The sequence below is a fragment of the Chelon labrosus genome (assembly GCF_963514085.1).
Source record: "Chelon labrosus genome assembly, chromosome: 24".
In the NCBI taxonomy this organism is placed as follows: domain Eukaryota; kingdom Metazoa; phylum Chordata; class Actinopteri; order Mugiliformes; family Mugilidae; genus Chelon; species Chelon labrosus.
Genome location: NC_140357.1, coordinates 5,820,142 through 5,838,858, shown reverse-complemented (window position 1 = coordinate 5,838,858; position 18,717 = coordinate 5,820,142). Strand labels below are relative to the sequence as shown.

The window sequence follows — 18,717 nt, the reverse complement described above, 5'->3', positions numbered from 1 at the left end:
ATCTGTGGACCACTTGTCTGACTAAACGGCGCAGGTTGTTAGGACACTGCTTGGCAGTCTAGAAGTCATGGGTTCGAATCTTATAAGAGTCGGTGTATTTTGAAGTCCAGATTCCCAAGTGAAGACTTAAAAGCGTCGAGAAAGAAGGTTCAAGTGCAAAGGGTTCTCGGTGGCGTGGTGGGTTAGAACCGCGGCTGGAAGTCGCAAGAGATTGGTTCGAATCCCACTCGGTGTCGGGGGCCTGGAACCGTTGGGGCCGCTGCCCCTTCGCGTTTCCGGGCAGCAATATTCGGGGGTTATGGACCCCAAATGTACCACCGACTGGAGTTTTACAGGCAGATTTGACCCTTCGATGGCCTGGAATCTGCCAGATTATCCGTGACATTGCATATTTGAAAAATTCGCTGGGTGACCCCCCCCCCCAGAATCAAAGAGGCGCAGGTTCCCGTCACAAGAACCTGATTCTAGGGTGTTGCCAGGCAGCAATTTTTCAAATATGCAATATGTCACGGATAATCTGGCAGATTCCAGGCCCTCGAAGGGTCAAATCTGCCTGTAAAACTCCAGTCGGTGGTACATTTGGGGTCCATAACCCCCGAATTTTGCTGCCCGGAAACGCGAAGGGGCAGCGGCCCCAACGGTTCCAGGCCCCCGACACCGGGTGGGATTCGAACCAATCTCTTGCGACTTCCAGCCGCGGTTCTAACCCACCACGCCACCGAGAACCCTTTGCACTTGAACCTTCTTTCTCGACGCTTTTAAGTCTTCACTTGGGAATCTGGACTTCAAAATACACCGACTCTTATAAGATTCGAACCCATGACTTCCAGATTGCCAAGCAGTGTCCTAACAACCTGCGCCGTTTAGTCAGACAAGTGGTCCACAGATGTCTTGCACATTTGACTCTTCACTTTGAGTGTTGCATTTCAAAATTCACTGACACTCATAAGATTTGAACCCATGACTTCCAGAGCGCCAAGCAGTCTCCTAACAGGCCACGCCATTTGACCAGACAAGAGCAGCAGTGATGTCTTGCACATTTGACTCTTCACTTTGGGTGGTGGACTCCATAAAGATTTGAATCCACAGCTTCTGCACCGCCAAATTATCCATGACATATTGCATATTTGAAAAACTCACTGGCTGTCACAAGAATTGAAACCACGTCCTTAGAATCACCAAAGAGTCCTCTAACAGCTTGGGCTATCTGACCACATATCAGCTTTTTAGTCTTTATTTCAGGCTTGGACTGTAACAATCACTGACAGTGAAGAATCAAACATGTGTCAACAAGTCTTCAGTCTTGTATTTTAAATGTGGTGAGTGTCATAAGAACCAAATCAAGAGTGCCTCAGCTATTCAAAGACATGTCAGTTCTTTCTTAGATCTTCCCAATTTTCCCAATCCCCCTCCCTTCTGGACATCTACAGGTCAAGGTGCATCAGGAAAGCCTTCAGCATCATCAACCTCTGAATCTTCTCATTATTGCCATCAGGTAAAAGGTTCAGGAGCATCCGCAACAGAACACCACCGGGCCATCAGAACTCTCAACACTGTCTCCACTCCAAAAACACACACACACACACACACAAACACCTGCATATGCAAGTATATTAGTACAAGCAACTTTTAATTTCAAGACATTTGCATGTATCACCTTTGCACAACATCTGTGTGGTATATATAAATTGTACTATAGGCATCTGCAGCACCTTTGCAAAGCTCTATTTTCTACTTAACTTATCCTGTAGAGTTCTACGCATTAATAATGGCAGTAACAGTATTTGTTTGGGGGTCAATGTTCACTTGCATGTCAGTGGTTTTCACATCATAGTTTATCAGAGTATTCTACATCACAATATACTGTAGTAGAAGTAGTTACAGTAGTAAAAGTACTGTGGCAGCAATGGTAGAAGTACTTATTATCTTTGTCAATGTTAACGTCTTGAAAAACTATTTTTCATCCTTGTATTTTTTATTAACATATTGTGGAAGTGAGAATAAACAACTTGAACCTTGAAGGACCTTACATCTTAAAAAAAAAACACAGGAGACGCTAACACCTTTGACTATTGAAGAGATGTTTCCACTAAATCAATCAATCAGTATTTATTTGTACAGCACCTTCCAGCACCCAATGGTGCACAAGGTGCTTTCCAGGGTAAAAACAAAAACGTAAATGTAGAAGACATCATCCATCTTCACATGCAGTCTATGTTTAAGACAAGCAAACAACTGCAAAGTACACTCCTGAGCAAACTCTTAAGACTGGGGAACAAATTACAAGTATTAGCATTTTGCACTTGTGGATCATGATCATGTTGTAAATAGAGCTTCAAAATGCAAAAAAAAGAAGAAACTGGAGCCAAAACAGAAGGCGATTTATTGAAAACGACATTTAAACTGAAACAGGCTGTTCATTGGCTGATCAAAAATTGAACACCTCAGTCTTAAAAAGGCACAATCTGCAAAAAAAAAAAAGCTTTCATGCCTTTTCCTTTGAGACATTCACATCGTCATGACCTCCTGATGGCAAAAGCAAAAAGGCTTTCTGTCTTTGAACGTGGCACGATTGTTGAGCTGCACAAGCGAAGACTACAGTATGCATGGGCGCATGCGCACGCGGCGACCGGCAGGAAAAAGTTTGGCTGTCAATGTTTTAAATGTTTTAATCGTGTTTTATTGTTTTACATCTGTTGTGTCTGGGATAATACGATCCCAAGTGACTTTAACTGGGCACGGTGCTTTTGATTGAAGCGACATGGATCTTTTTTGCGTCGTATCGCTATTTTTGCTACTTCTTCTGTTGTACCTGGATAACATCTCTGCCTGCCCGGCCAGGAGGCAATACAGCAGAAGTGAGCTGCTGCAACTCAACTTTGTGAGACCCAGACATCGCGCTAAAGATTCCGGGTCTCATCCGAAGATATCCTGATGATAACATCTACGGAGAAACAGGGGGAAAGAGGAGAAGGAAAAGGGGAAAGCGAGGAGGCGTCCGGCTACGACTGAGGAAGATGCGGCCTAACCGGCTTCCGCTGCCGTCAGTGATCTTGGGGAACGTCCAGTCCATAAGAAATAAAATTGATGAACTCCAGGGGAATGCCCGATTCTTAAAGGACTACAAGGACTGCTGTGTGATGGCGTTTACGGAGACATGGTTAACCGAACGTGACCAGGACTCAGACCTGAGGATCAGTGGCTTTGGAGTACCGCACCGCCTAGATCGGAACAGTGAGGTGACCAAAAAAAAACCCAGGGAGGAGGGGTATGTCTTTATATTAACCAAAGATACTGCACTTCGGTAACAGTGAGAGAACGCATCTGTACCCCCGATGTGGAACTTTTATCAGTGTCGTTACGCCCCTTCTACCTACCGCGTGAGTTTCCCCAGCTCTTCATTTCAGTTGTGTATATCCACCCCAGAGCACACGCCCCCTCTGCTTGTAAAACTGTGTATGACGTAGTACAAAAACTGCAGTCTATCTCCCCTGACACCCCGGCTTTTGTACTGGGTGACTTCAACCATGTTTCCCTAAAGAAGTCGGTCCCCAATTTTCACCAATATGTAACCTGCCCCACCAGACGGGATAAGACTCTTGATCTTTGCTATGGGTCAGTAAAGGAGGCATATAAGTCACTTCCGCTACCTCCCCTGGGCCACAGAGACCACAATTGCATACATCTCATGCCCACATACAGAACTGTTCTGAAGAGGGAGAAGGTCTCTACAAAGGACATTAAAAATTGGACAGAAGAGTCTGTGCAGTGTCTACAGGCCTGTTTCGACTGCACTAACTGGGATATGTTTATAGAGGCATGTGGGGGAGATTCAGATCAGTTAGCCGCTGTAACATGTTCCTATGCCGCATTCTGTAGAGACATGATCATACCATGCAAAAGGGTAAAAATGTACCCTAATAACAAGCCATGGATCACAAAATCTGTCAAATCTTGCATACAGGCTAAGAAACTTGCCTTCAAACATGGGACTGCTTCTGATTTGTATACAGCCACAAAAGACATGAAAATTGAAATTCTAAGGGCTATACAAGACTATAAAACAATTCTGGAAAATAAAATGGCTGCAAACAACTTGGGCTCAGCGTGGTCAAGTATGAAAGTCATCGCAGGCATCAGTAACTCAAAAAATATAAGCACTGTCACTTTAGAAGGTTTTGATGCAGATCTTGACCTTGCAAATGCACTTAATAATTTCTTCTCCCGATTTGACACCTATGATTTCAGTACAGAAATACAGGAACTCAATCATAAATTAGTTGACCAGAACCACTTTAGCATTGAAGAGAGAAATGTTGAAAAAGTGTTCTCATCCATAAATCCAAATAAAAGCTATGGACCTGACAATATCTGTGGTAGACTGCTTAAGCTGCATTCCAAAGAACTCTGTCCAATTTTTAATTACATTTTCAATAAGTCCTTACAAATTCAGCATGTCCCAAAATGTTGGAAAGATGCAGTAGTTGTTCCAGTTCCCAAGACAAGCTGCCCCAAAGCACTGAATGATTTTAGGCCTATTGCATTGACATCTACTGTCATGAAAACTTTTGAAAAACTGGTTAGAAATGTAATCTTAATGAAGACAGAGTCCGATCTTGACCAATATCAGTTTGCCTATGGGCCACACAGAGGTGTTGAGGATGCCACAGTCACTCTGATTAACATGCTTTTTAAACATATGGAAGGAAAGGGAACACATGATCAGCTTTTATTTATAGATTTCTCGTCTGCTTTTAACACAATTCAACCCCACATCTTAACAGAAAGACTTTTAGAGCAATTCGATCTCAGTAAAAATCTTGTTGGCTGGGTTTTAGATTTTTTAACTAATAGAACACAGAGAGTGCGAGTCAATGGAGCACTGTCTGATCAGATATGTTCCTCCACTGGCTCCCCTCAGGGCTGTGTTCTGTCCCCTCTTCTGTTCATCCTTTACACCAACATGTGCCGCAGCAGCAGGGGAGACAGATATATTTTAAAGTATGCAGATGACACTGTCATCGTAAGCCTGCTACAAGGAAATGAAACAGGTCATGGCCCAGTTGTCCAGGATTTTGTAGACTGGTGTGACAGGTCCTTTCTACAGATGAACATTTCCAAAACAAAAAATATGTGTATCGACTTTAGGAAACTCCCTAGGGCTAAGGAAATCACCAGCATAAAGGGTCAGACAGTAGAGTGTGTTGATAAATATAAATACCTTGGGACTATCATTGACGATAAATTAAATTTTGAGGCAAACTGTGAGACAGCGTACAAAAAGGGGAATCAGCGTCTATACTGTCTGAGGAAACTGTCCTCCTTCCACATCGACAGAAAGATGCTCACCATGTTCTATCGCTGCTTCATAGAATCGGTCATTTCTTTTAACCTGGTGTCTTGGCTCAGCAATTTACCCCTAGAAAATAAGAACTCCCTGAACCAAATTGTGAGGTGGGCCAGTAGGCTGATTGGAGAGCCACAGCTGAACCTGGAATCCCTACACAGCAGGCAGGTACAGAGGCTAGTTGGGTCTATCCTAGAGGATGGATCCCACCCACTGCATGGTGAATTTCAGCCTCTCCCATCAGGCCGCAGGTACAAAATGCCTTAATCATGCAAAACTAAAAGATACAGCAGTTTTGTTCCCTCAGCTATTAGAATGTTAAATAGCACTTAGGCTATTGTTAGATTACACACTAACTTATTTAACTTATTGACTGCATAGCCTTCTTAATGTATTTATTTATTTAATCTGGTTTAGCTCTTGTATCTGCTATGATGACTTTTATTCTGGATTTTTATTTACTGAACTTTGAAACTAATAACATTCATGTATACTTTTTATCTATAGTTTTATGTCTGGAGCACTGTTGCCACTGTTATGTCACTGTTTTCTGTCAATGTCGTTAATGTTCTCTATTTGTGTGTGTGTGTGTGTAAGAAAGCCACTCTTTTTACCTGCAACCAAATCTACCCTTGGGTACAAATAAAGTTACCTTACCTTACAGTCATTTTAAATTTCTTAAAAGATCCTGAAGTTATGGAACAAAAAGGTCAAGTGGTAGACCCAAAGAATTTCACCTGCACTGATCCTCAACCCAAATGAGGGCCCTTACTGATGCCGACTGCAACACAATAAAACCATAAGACAGCATCTGCAAGAGAATGGCTTCAGGAACAAAACACAAAGGCCACATCTCCTCCCATGCCACTAACTTGCCTGTTCAGACTTTGCAAGGGAGCACCAGACAGACATAGAGAATAAAACCTTCTTACACTTTTCAGACGAGAAAAAGTTTAATGTGGATGGTCCTGGTGCTTCTACCATTACTGGCATGACAAGGACATCCCACTGGAGATGTTTTCTACGCAGCAAAGTGGAGGAGGCTCCATCATGCAGGGGCGACTATCAGCAGCCAGCTATGTGACAATGCATTTTCAAGCTCTACTTACAACCTGGTTATGATCCACTAGCGCAAAATGCAAATACATGTAAAATATATTAATGTTGCGCGCGCACACACACACACACACATTGGTTGTGGAACCCCAAATCATTGCAATTGCTCTGGATGTCAGTGCTAAAGCAGAAAATCTGACTTGTGACTAGAATCCCAACTTGGCCTGTGAATAATCTAATAAATAACACCAAATCCCAGTCAGGAGGAAGGCGCATGGTTGCAGTCATAGAATCATTGTGTGTGTGTGTGTGTGTGTGGGGGTGTGGATAACGCCAGCATTGAAGTGTGGCAGAAGAGTGTGGCTTACACTAATCCTCTTTGGGCACTAATCATGTCACTGACACAACATTTTACAAACACATCTACCAGCTGAGCTTGCCAAATGATCACATCTGCTCATCAGAGCAACGATGTGTACACTGATGATGCCTGACAGTCATGGTGATTGGGAACAGCTGCACTAAAGGCTTTTGACTTACAGCAAACGTTAGAGTGGCTGAGAAGAATAACTGTTAACATGTTTACACAGCAATTACAGTGGACTAAAAAGTGTTGTGCACTGAATCTCCACAAAATGACTGGAGACCAAGTCGATAACTGACAGGAAGAAAGGTGTGCCTGCATTTCTCCTTCATAAATGAAGCCATACAGCACATATGAAAAAGTCTGAAGTGAAAATGTTTAGCGAGACATGTTTTTTCATCATGAGCTACCATGCTAAATCCTTTCACATCTATTCTGCCAGCAGCAGTGTTAAGTGTCTGTGGCAGGATGAAAAACCCAGCCAGTCAGGTCAGAGAGCAGCACAGCCTAATTGGATTGAACCTAAGGCGTGACGGCTCCACTAAGTGTCACAGACTGAATCAGCAGAAGGAAACACCTCCACTTCTTGTGCTTCTAACCGAGCTAAGTAATACTCAGCATCACCCTTCATGTGGCTGCTGCTGCAGAGTCACTGACAGTAGTTTAAATAAGAACATCTACATAGCAACAGAAGAGAAGAAAGAAGCCTGATCTTGCAGAACCTGTGTGCTACTAAACTATTGCATCCAAAAACAGTCAACCAAACTAGCCATATTCATTCAGGTGAGTCAATTCTACAACATATTATACCTTTGCATGAAAGTCATCACTGATTCCCTCTGTCTGAGTTTTCAGTTTCCATGTCTGTCAACAGTCCCCATCTGTCTGCCTCTGGTATGTTTCAGCCACTACTCATTTGGCAAACATGGTGAATGTTAATGTATCCACACAGTAAGCAGACTGAAGCCCTAATGCTTCAGTCTCTACTCTCTTTCTTCTGGTTTATCTATCCCTGCCCGAGGGCTCACCAAGCTCAGGTACTAAGCAGCTTTGTGACTGAGGGAGTTATGTGGTTTGTCAAAGGAAGCCTGCTTCCAACACAGCAGGCTGTAATTACACACACTAACAAGCATGCTCCACATGCACAGACAAAACCGCCAGATTCTTAAAACTGTGTATGTTGCTGTGTGTTTCTAGAATATCCCACCATGAAGTGTGGCTGCGTGAGGATCCTCCTGAGCTCCTTGGCCTCCATATTCTCTGGGTAACAGGAGATGGTTTCCAGTACCTGGTGAGGAAAAAAAAAAATACAAGAGAAAGACATTTTGGGTATAAATAAAGGGTTTGAAAATCCGTGTCCTCAGCTGAAAATGCCCCTTTATTTAGTTTCATCACCTCTTTGGCTCTCTGCACTCCATCGCTGGGAGGATTTCTGATCTGAGGGGACGACCTGGTGTTGATTTTGTCATAAAGCTGAAACGACAGGCAATAACAAACATCTAATTAGCCCCAAATGATAATTCAAGCAAAAATGTACAATCCAAACACAGTGCACAGAATCGCCAATAGATGTTTTATAATGGAAAATTATAGCATATAGCAATATATCATGACACCTATTGGGCACTTTTAGTATTACAGAGTGGGCGTTCTTAACACTGTAGTTTACTCACATCTAACAGGGTGTGGAGGTGCTGATCCTGGAAGACGCTGTGCAGGAAGTCCATGTCTTTCTCACTACAGTCTGTCAACGCATGGATCTCCTCTAGGCTGTCCAAAACCTGCGACACTGCCCCTGAACACACACGCGCACAAGTTATACACCGAAATGCACAGAATCACAACCACAGAGAAACATTCACAAGTACACCAAGCAGTCCCTGCAGACATTCAACACAACGCAGATGCAAACACTGAACAAGACAGACACATTCACCCACCGACAGGCGACCAGTTACAAATTCACAAACAGGCAAGAAACACAAAATAACACAAAAAAAAGGATCACAAACAACAGAAGTCACGACATAAAACACACATACGAACACTCAGAACGATTTAACCCCCAAGTACCTGCTGCATCGCCCACACATGCAGCAAAACCAGAGAAACAGCGGTACAAGGCATCAATAAAACGTCAGAGGAAAGTCACTTCAGAAAGTCACAGTGTGGATGATGGGTTAGGAGGAAATGCAGGGATATGTAGCCTTCACACAAATTAACATGTCTTTGTGAAATATATGTAATATAAGTAAACATGGTATATGTATGCATGTATTATGTTGTACAGACTGGTCGATTTCACAGATGTGCCATGACGCTTTAAGCATCAGGTGGACTAGTCGCCGATCACGTGACAACAACAACACGGGACTCCTCCGAGAAGACAGGTGAGGAGCCCAGTCGGTCATTGCAGCAAACTAGTAGTGGTTCATCAAGTGTGTGGAAGTACTTCTTATAACACACTGTAGAGTCCCATTAAATGCTAGTGATGGTGGTGATTTCTGTAGGCTATAGATATCTGCAGCGCACACTATGTAGCGCATGAGCTGGTTGTTCTCAGCATCACAGATTACTTTGAAATTTATTTTCAGTACCGTTGTGTTCTACTAGTTGACGTTGTTGCTGGGGTTGGAGAGGAAGTTATAGAGCTGAAAGTTTGACGAGCAAGAACCGCATATTTGATGTGTCAGGGCGACAGTGTTTATGGTGGACAGTAGCCCCTGTTCAAACTTCAATAAACTTGCAGAAAAGCCTCCGTAGCTTCCTTTGCGTGAGACGCCACAAGGTTAAGAATATAGATTTGATTGTTGCAAAGCATTATTTTCTACTGTGGTTTTATGAGTGATGTCATCGGCGACTAGTTGGCATCGACTGGACTTTCACCACATACAAGTCAAAAAAAAAAAAGAAGTGGTGAGGTGAGGAGAAAAGATGGAGAACCAAAGCTCTAAAAGGGAAGTAGTGTAAATGTTTGACTGTGATAAATTTGAACCCACAAGCTCCATCTTACCACTTAATGTGGTGGGTGATAAGATGATACTTTATGACTGTGTAGTCCCCACAATTAAAAAAAAAATAAAAAAATACAAGATGTCTATCGCTTACCAAGAATCTAGTTAAAAAAACAAGAAATCATGCCAAATTTAGAGATGGTTGAATTTTTCTTTAGCCCTAAACTGACACAAGGATCTTCTAGGAGTTTAAAAGAATGACTGCTTTGGTCACTTAACAAGTAAACTTGAAAGATGAACTGAAAATGGTCCCAATTACAAATATGTGTAAAAACACATTTAAGCTTCTGTTTTCATTTATGAGTCATACTACTGTACTGATGGACACAAATTACCAAACACATCGCTGAACATTTATGAGAGATACAACACTTCTGCACACAATTATATATATGAAGGCCAAATTAAAGCTTGATTAGGTTTATGGTATTCTATATGTACTATTAACAGAAACCCATTGTTAGTCAGGACTTAAGCATCTTATCCTCTTTGTTTAACGGTTTGTTCATCTCACAAGCTTATAACCAGTTTTCAAAGCTTAGTGGTTGGAGTAATGAATATGAATGTAAACAGAATGTCGTGTTTACAAGTCAGGAGGAAGCATTAGGAATAAAAAGTACACACATCAAATGAACTGGGTTTTCTTAAAAGAAAAAAGGAAGAGGGAGACAGATCAATGTCCACATCATTTAACACTGAAAGGAAGTATGCAACTAAAAAGCAAGTCATGGCATGATGATATCACACATCAAGAATCCATGGATGGGGAGGGGGATACGTACTTTCAGCAGCTAGCAGTCCTAGACAGAGCATAGCAGACAAAAAACACCACCAAAGAAAGAGAGGTTAGCGATTAGAGGAGGTTTACAGCAACTACAAATGCAGAGTTCAACCCCTCAAAGAAAGAAAGGGGCTGCAGAGTAAAGAAGCATGAGGGCAGGTAGGGAGTAAAAGGAGGGAACATAAAGAAAGTGCAGTGGCCAAATCTAGAAGATGCTGCAGGGATCTACAGTCAAGTCAATGATCAGCAACATGTCTGGAGTCTTACAACTCCATGTCAAAAATAAACCAGTCACCAGGAAGCATGACTGCGACAGACTGTCGGCATCAGCAGAAAGCACACAGACAAGTATCTGTGGCTGCAGCAACTGCGTATAAAATACAGTGTATAGCTCGTTTCACTGACACTCATTAGTTGATGCTGAGACGTGCTGCTCATTTTCTGGTGTTTATGATGGGGACACAAGCGGTTACCATGCACTGATAACCATTGGCCGTTACAGCCCAGAGTCTTCTAATTAAAGGAAGTGAAAATGTGAGAATGAGACAGAGAAGTGAAGGCATTGGGCAACCTTTGTCATATTTGTAAGGGAGGAAGTTCCTCGCAGACCGCTAGTTGTCACATTTAGACACCAGAATAGAAACAACAATAGAAGGGGCTGCGCTAGAAAGTGAACATCCTGATTGTTCTTTTTTTTGTTGGAGATACATATTTCATCACTGACCTAACATGACCCCATGGATATTTATGTGCAGGGAAAAGTTTCTATACAAAACAATTTAGTAATCTTTCACCAAATGATTGCCATTTCACTTCTTCAAACTGCTTACCCTCTCATGCACAATGAGAGGGTGAAAAACTGCTTCGCTCTGTTACAAACGCATTTAAAACAGGCTAGTGTACCTGAGGAGGTGGGGTCATCTGAGAAGTCATGGAGCTCCTCGGGAGGGTCGCCATAATAGGAATTAAACTTGTGGCTGGAAACGGCAGCAAGCACTGCACCCTGGGAGGGATAGAGAAGGAATAAAACATTGGTGTTGCGAGGTTTAAGCACATTTAGCACATAAGAAGGCATGCTTGATGTAAACTCTGTGTGAAAACGTGTGCCAAGATATTAATCTGGGTCATTACATACAGCTGCATAGTGTGCAAGAGGTTACATTTCCTCTTATCTCGGATATTATTGCACCAGAGAGGTTTGCATCTATACTGTACCGACCTTCAGCTTCCTCCTGGCGTTGAACTTCCTCAACTGTTCCACTGTTTCAGGCAGGTGGATCTTGTAGGCATACCTATCCCTCTCCTGCAGTTGTTGAAACCACAAACACGAGGCAAAACACACACACAAAAAAAGACAGAACAAAGCAATTGTCAAACGGATGTGAAAGCACAGCTGTGGTCCCGAGCAGAAGGAAATATGTTCGAGTCAGCATCAGTCAGGCCAGTGGTTAGCAGACAACTTCTAAAACAAAAGGCGCCCAATATCACATTATGCGCCTCTTTCTTGGTTTTGAAATATTATATGTGATTACAAAAACTGGAAGTTCAATGACGATAACTTTCTAAATATAGCAATAATTCTCTAATCTAGCAACAAAGTTAGAGCCCTTAAGCTGTATTGAATGTATTGAGGACACTAAATGATAGCCGTAATGAGTGCGAGTGTGTCTGTGTGTGATCTTGCCTTCAGCCAGGGGTGGTTGAGGGCCTCGTAGACAGTGATTCTCTCAGCAGGATCCAGCATCAGCATACGCCTGACCAGGTCCTTGGCACTCTCTGAGATGTGGGCCCATTGGCGTGGATTCATCTGTATACACAAACACACGCACACACACACACAAAGGAGAACAGCCATACACTTTCAGAAGCATGTGAAGCAACAAGGACCACAGTAATGATTGATGCCATGGTCAGCTGGTAAGAAATGAGAAAGGTTGAAGAGATAAAGGAAACTTAACAGTGTGCTTTGTAAATAAAGCTGCATTACTGTACCTAAAAATGAGCAACAGTTTTGTGAAATAGTTTATATTTTTCAAAATTATATGTGTGAATTTAGCAGCTACTTGATGGAAGATAACTCGTCCTTCAACTTGCCTGCTGCAACTGCATCTGCAACACATTAGCACACCAAGCAGGAAATTCACTCCGCTGAAATCAGCTAATTTAACAGACCTTTATCTCTGTACTTTGTGCAGCTATTCAGTTGTTCATCACCTCCCACTCAGGTTTGAATAGCTGGTCAAAGACCACAACAGAAGAAATATTTAGCATCTTTGATCTTTTTCTAATAGCAAAGAAATTGATTTAGTGTTAGCTCTACAGAGCAAACATTACAGCAACAACACACCAGTACTGAAGTGATGCAGTGCACTCATTAGTTGAGTTAGCTGAGTTCTCTAAAATCCAGGAGCTCTACCTTGAATTTGACAAAAACTGCAGCATAGTAACAAATGGTTTACTAGTATCTTCAGATAAAGGGCAAAGAGCAGAGGCATTCAGACCTTTTGCGTGTACACTGACGAATAGTGTGGGTGTTTCGTCAGTCAGCTCTTACCTTGTATTTCCCCTTAATGATGGCCTCAAACAAGCGCTCCTTGGTACCATAGAAAGGTAGGCAGCCAGATAGGAGGATGAAGAGGATGACTCCACATCCCCACACATCCACCGGTTTGCCATATGGCTCCCTCTTGACTACCTCTGGGGCCATGAAGTGGGGAGTACCGACTCGACCTGGAGACAGAAGGCAAAGAGGCACATTTAAGATATTTAATTAGTATAGCATTGTTTGTATTGCAGATGAACTTAAACAATGTTTTGTGATTATTATTATTTTGTTGCTGCCGTTCTATTAACTAAAATGCATACTACAGAAACATTACACAGCTGGCTAGTATTTGGACTGTGGTAACAAAGTAAAGCATCCAAAGCATTGCTCATTTTGTTGCCACAGTCATTTAACAGCAGGTTAAAAACAAAAAAAAAACTGATGACCTGATTATAATGCAATCTGCTCAGTTCCTTTGGAATTTACATTTAATTTGATATTGATCTTATCCTTACCATGTTTATTACAAACACAACTTGTGGCCATATGTGGGAATAAATCTTCTAATACAAATTAACTACACTGGCATCATCTGTTGGGGTTTATAACAGTCCAATTATAACTCACGTGTAAATGCACAGGTGTAGTGTGAAGGCATGCAAGAGTGTGTTTTCTGTTTTTTGAGGTAAAGTGTTGTCCTGTACCTCCAGCTACTAAACCAGACTCTCCCAGCTGTATTGCCACTCCAAAACCTCCCAGCTTCACTGGAGCAGAGTTCTCCTTTGACGCCAACAGCACACAATGAGGCTGGGTGAGGAATACAAGAGACATGTCAAACAGTGCATGAAAAAAAAATAGCTAGTGGATTTAGGTTAAACCACCCCAACAGTCCTTAAATCATATAAAATGCAATGTCAAGAGTTGAAGAATCATTGCAGTTCACAATTTCTGTGCAGAGCATTGCTTTGCTCTTTCTGTGCAAAAGTGCAAGATCCCATGTGTTCAATTGTTGGCAAGTGAGCCTCAGTTTCACAATGACACACTCAAGCAAATGTCACCACAGTATTATTATGATGCTGATACAGACAGGAAATAGATATCACCCCAGGATTTTAGCAATGTACATGCAGGATGTTGTGCATTTAATGGGAGTCATGATTTTTTTAAATGTCAAAGTGTTGCTCTCACATTGCAATTTGTGCGCAAAAAAAGCAAAGCCTTGAATCCAACTCACCAGTGAAAAGGGATGTCACATTCAACGTATGACACACATTTGTGATGAAACGTAGTACCAATACGTTTTAGAAATAGAGCACTAACACAAAGAAAGGCAAGAACTCGGATATGTGGTCAATCATGTCCTCAACCATATGATCAAGAATCTTCCCTTTTTCTGTTTCAGTATGCATTTGCATCTAAGTGGTGAGAACAGTGTTTCTCAAGTAATCCCATCAATTTATATAACATTCATTTTTATTATGCAAGGTATAATAAAATAATTGGTGTACTAAATTACTTAATACTATTATTACATTTTACTTAATATCCAATTCTCTGGAATAATACTTGAATGACTCGCTAAAACAACATAATCACTGAATAAGCTAGTCAGCAGACGCCACATTTGATGAGCTGGCAGGGTCTTGTTCCCCAAGTGGAGCGTCTTTTGTTCCTGCCAGGATTTTGTGTTAATAAAGTGGCATCTATCACGAGACCACAAACCTAGTAAACACCAAATCCGACACACAACGTGAAGCACGTCTAATAATCTCATAGGTGCTGTTTAAAATACAATGTGTGAATATGTACAATATGTCAAGCTCTTTTTTTCTGAGAGGATCAACAAGGGTGCTGCAAAAACATGTTCAGAATAACACCCATCTTTTCTACACACAGTGGCATAGATTATGAAATGATACTGATGAGTGCATACACTCTCATCTGCGGAAAAAAAATTCAGCGTAATTGTAAGAACGTTGTGGTGGGCTCATTTCCTGCCTTCACTTTTTTTTTTTTTGCATTTCTCATAAGAGGGGGAGGTAAGGGGCGTGGAAGGTGAGGACTAAGAGGTGCTAGATTAGAGCGCTTCAGTGAGAGAGAGAGAAAACAAGAAGCAAGACAAGAGGTTCAGCAACTGTCGAATCCGCGAGAGGAAGAGAGTGGATTGAAGACGACTGACGGCAAACTGAGAATAGAGAGCTAAAGGGAGGACTGGGAGGAGCAAATGTGGTGAAAAAGATGTGAAACAAGTCAAGTCTTCAGGATTTATGACTCAGTCCGAGACTTCAGCAAAAGGTGAAGATGGCGAGACAAGACTGTTCAAGAAAAGGGCAGTAATTTTATCATACTTGCAACTAAAACCAGTTTGATTTTACAGGTCGTATTTAAGGAAATTGGAAATTTGACGGAGGATAACACACACTGGACTGTGTTGCTCTCGCTCTTCTTTGCACATTTCTACACACTGTAACTACAGCGTTGCTGAATCTCTTATGGAAGGAATATTTCTGGTGAGTGAGAAGCTTTAACCCACACATCTGTGTGTATCAGGGGAAGCGTGACTTTGTGTGAGTTCATGTATTGAAACTCAACCGTGGATTACTGGGAAACCTGTTACCAACTAGAAAGTTCAACACCCTCCTTCTAGAGCCGTGTGTTGTCCCATTCCTCTTCAGTGAGTATTTCATGTGACCTTTAAATCTACCATATACACATTACTCACCTGTCTGTAAATTACTCATAACGTACGTAAATGCAGGTTTAGCCTTTAAGGTTATGCCTGTTTTTATTTGTTCTGTGAACTGAATACGTGACTTTCTTATCTCTTTCTCAGAACCTGATGGTTAACACCCCTCAAGTCGTCAATTCCTCACCACAATGACCATGCAGTCTATTACCTCTTCTATCACATCAACTCTTGCAGCATTTGCTTCGTCCAACTGCCCTCTTTCAAACTCTACTTCAGTCCTCCCCGATTCTACGCCATCGTTTTTGTCGAACAATCCTTTTTCTCCTTTGGCCTCTTCTTTCTCCATCACATCTTCAACGGTTTCCTCAAATCAGACAGAGTGTTCATTGGATGATACGGCCCTCCGTCTGCCACTTGCAATCTGCTACTCCCTTTTCTTCATCTTTGGGCTTGTGGGTAACCTGTTCGCTCTGTGGGTCTTTCTTTTTTTGCATTCAAGTCGCAACTCGGTGCGGGTATTCCTCATCAACTGTGCAGTGGCTGATCTGGTCCTCCTGGCGTGTCTGCCCTTCAGAGTGTATTACCATGTTAATGGAAATAAGTGGGTACTAGGATCTGTAGCTTGCAAAATGGTGGGGAATTTGTTTTACATGAATATGTATATCAGTATTGTGTTACTGGGTCTCATCAGCCTGGACAGATATTTGAGGCTGCAGGGGAAAGGCAGAGCACGGAGAGGCTTAAGGATGAGGCTGTGGGGCCACAGCAAGCCCTGGAGCTGGGTGGCATGTGGGGCTCTGTGGGGCCTGTCACTCATGGCGGTGGTGCCCATGATCGCCACAGCAGAAGACAGAGAGAACAATGAACAATGCTTCCAGTATAAGCAACGACGTAAAGCCCAAGGGAAAGCATACTTCAACGCAGTGCTGGTGGGATTGTTCTGGCTCGTCTTCATCATGCTCGTCATCTCCTATGCCAAAATTGCTTGCCAGCTGCTGAAGGTGTCCCGTGACAAGCCGGACCTTCCTAATGCACACAGATATGCACGAACTGCGAAGAAGTCCTTCTTTGTTCTCTTTCTGTTCACCATCTGCTTCGGACCCTACCACGCCTTTCGCCCCATCTACATCTACACCCAACTCAGCGAAACAATATCGTGTAAATACGTGTACATGGCGGACCATACCAATGAGGTGATGCTGTTATTCTCTGCCTTTAATAGCTGTTTGGACCCTGTTATGTACTTCCTGTTATCTGGCTCTGTGCGCAAGACCGCTCTCAGAGCACTAGGACACCAATTAGGCAACCGGTTTCTCTTCCTCACAGATGCAACATCCAACAGCTCGACAACCGAGTTCAGACGGCCATCCATGCCGGTGCCTTTACCCGGCTCTGGTTTAAACACTCCTTCCCTCACCCCCAGAACCAGTGTGTGCGTCATGAACTCCAACCTGCGCCGCATATGAGTTACTACACCTTCCCCTACAGTGATCACACTTGGACTGCAACTCAAGTAAGCATAAACATTGGAATCATTGGATAAAATAAAATATCCAATATCATGTGGACTGGTTGGATAATTTTCTGTAAAAATTATCAAAGTACTTCTGCAGATACTTCTTTTGTAAAAAAAACTGTGTTACCCATTGCATGTCAGTACTTGTATACAATGAAACGGAATGAAAATGTTTTTAGAAATTATATCAAAGAAGTAGATATGTATTTTCATAATTGAGTGTACATAGACACTGTTAAATATTTTTGTTGTTACATTGAAAACTATATTTGTAAAATCAATATAATGATGTTATGGAGGAAAAAGATACAAACCTAAATGCAGAACTGAGTGCTTCCTTCTTCACACTCTGCTTAAACATACACTTTGCTTAAAAACAATGTACACTAGAGAAAATAAACAGTGCCAAGTTTGTGTTGAATTGTTGACTTGGGTGAAAATCTGTTACACTCTTAAAGTTGGCCTGATTGTATTAATACCCAGGGATCAGGCACTCGAAGTGAAATACAACTCCTTTTCCAACCAGGCTGTGTTAATAGCTTTGGATGCAGTGTGGATCAAATGCCTGGTTCAGGACTACTCCATCTGGCCTGGTAGTGTCAATCACCCGTGTTGAATGGCTAATCTTGTTGGAATCACTGTTTACTGCTAATCTGGCTATAGGTCATGCGATACAGCTACATGAATCTTGCTGAGTCGCAAACTGCTTCTAGGTGGTTTGTCCGAAGACACGTTTGTTCAAAGAGCCACAAGAAAACTACAACTTAATCAAAAGAGCAAAAATTGATGGCAGAGGCATCTTGTTACAGTGTAATGGTTTTAACCTTTATCTTCCCACATACAGGGAAAATAACCTTCTCAAAGGCAGTCACTTGAGAATATGTGGTATAAGCAAATGGTTTTGACATATCCAGCCCTCTGCTGTCAGCCAAGTGACGTGTTTGATTGTTTCAGTGGTTTAGTCTGGGGCACATGATGGAGATCTCACCTTTACGTCGCGATGAATCACATTGTTGTCGTGGCAGTACCGAAGTGCCTCCAAAATCTGCCTCATATAGTGACTAAATGGACGGAAAGCAAAAAACAAGACAACAGAGAAATCCTTTATGGCATTTGCAAATTGTTGTTTATTCCAAGCTTTATTAATATTTAAAAAGTTGTAAACTTGTTCCAAACTTGTGTGTCCTACCTGGCCACTGCTTCGCTGTAGACAAACCCAGCATCGGCTCTCTTCACTATTTCAAAACACAGGTCTGCTCCATCCATACTAAGATAAAGGTGAAGAAGTAGTTAAAAAGTTAAAATTATCTCTTAATAACAGGTAATAGCTTACACGCGAACAGACGAAGCTGTGCGCACAAAACAGCTGTTGAAACCGAGAGCCAAGAACACGACGTCAATCAGG

At 42.1% G+C, this 18,717-nt stretch overlaps 2 protein-coding genes across 2 annotated transcripts in view; one reads left to right on the top strand and one right to left on the bottom strand.

The window, feature by feature from the left end:
• Positions 1-18,717, bottom strand: part of LOC311509071 (peripheral plasma membrane protein CASK-like) — a 41,526-nt gene that overhangs the window by 9,249 nt on the left and 13,560 nt on the right. Inside the window, 10 exon segments of the mRNA XM_084574119.1 lie at positions 7,975-8,055; positions 8,163-8,240; positions 8,441-8,562; positions 11,466-11,565; positions 11,782-11,865; positions 12,247-12,369; positions 13,117-13,292; positions 13,812-13,914; positions 18,301-18,373; positions 18,502-18,579. Coding sequence (XP_084430245.1) covers positions 7,975-8,055; positions 8,163-8,240; positions 8,441-8,562; positions 11,466-11,565; positions 11,782-11,865; positions 12,247-12,369; positions 13,117-13,292; positions 13,812-13,914; positions 18,301-18,373; positions 18,502-18,579 — 1,018 coding nt within the window.
• On the top strand, positions 15,269-17,707 carry LOC311509100 (putative G-protein coupled receptor 34). Its single transcript, XM_084574152.1, has 3 exons — positions 15,269-15,402; positions 15,485-15,781; positions 15,941-17,707. The coding sequence occupies exon 3, from the start codon at positions 15,985-15,987 to the stop codon at positions 17,260-17,262; it is 1,278 nt and encodes a 425-aa protein (XP_084430278.1). The 5' UTR covers positions 15,269-15,402; positions 15,485-15,781; positions 15,941-15,984; the 3' UTR covers positions 17,263-17,707.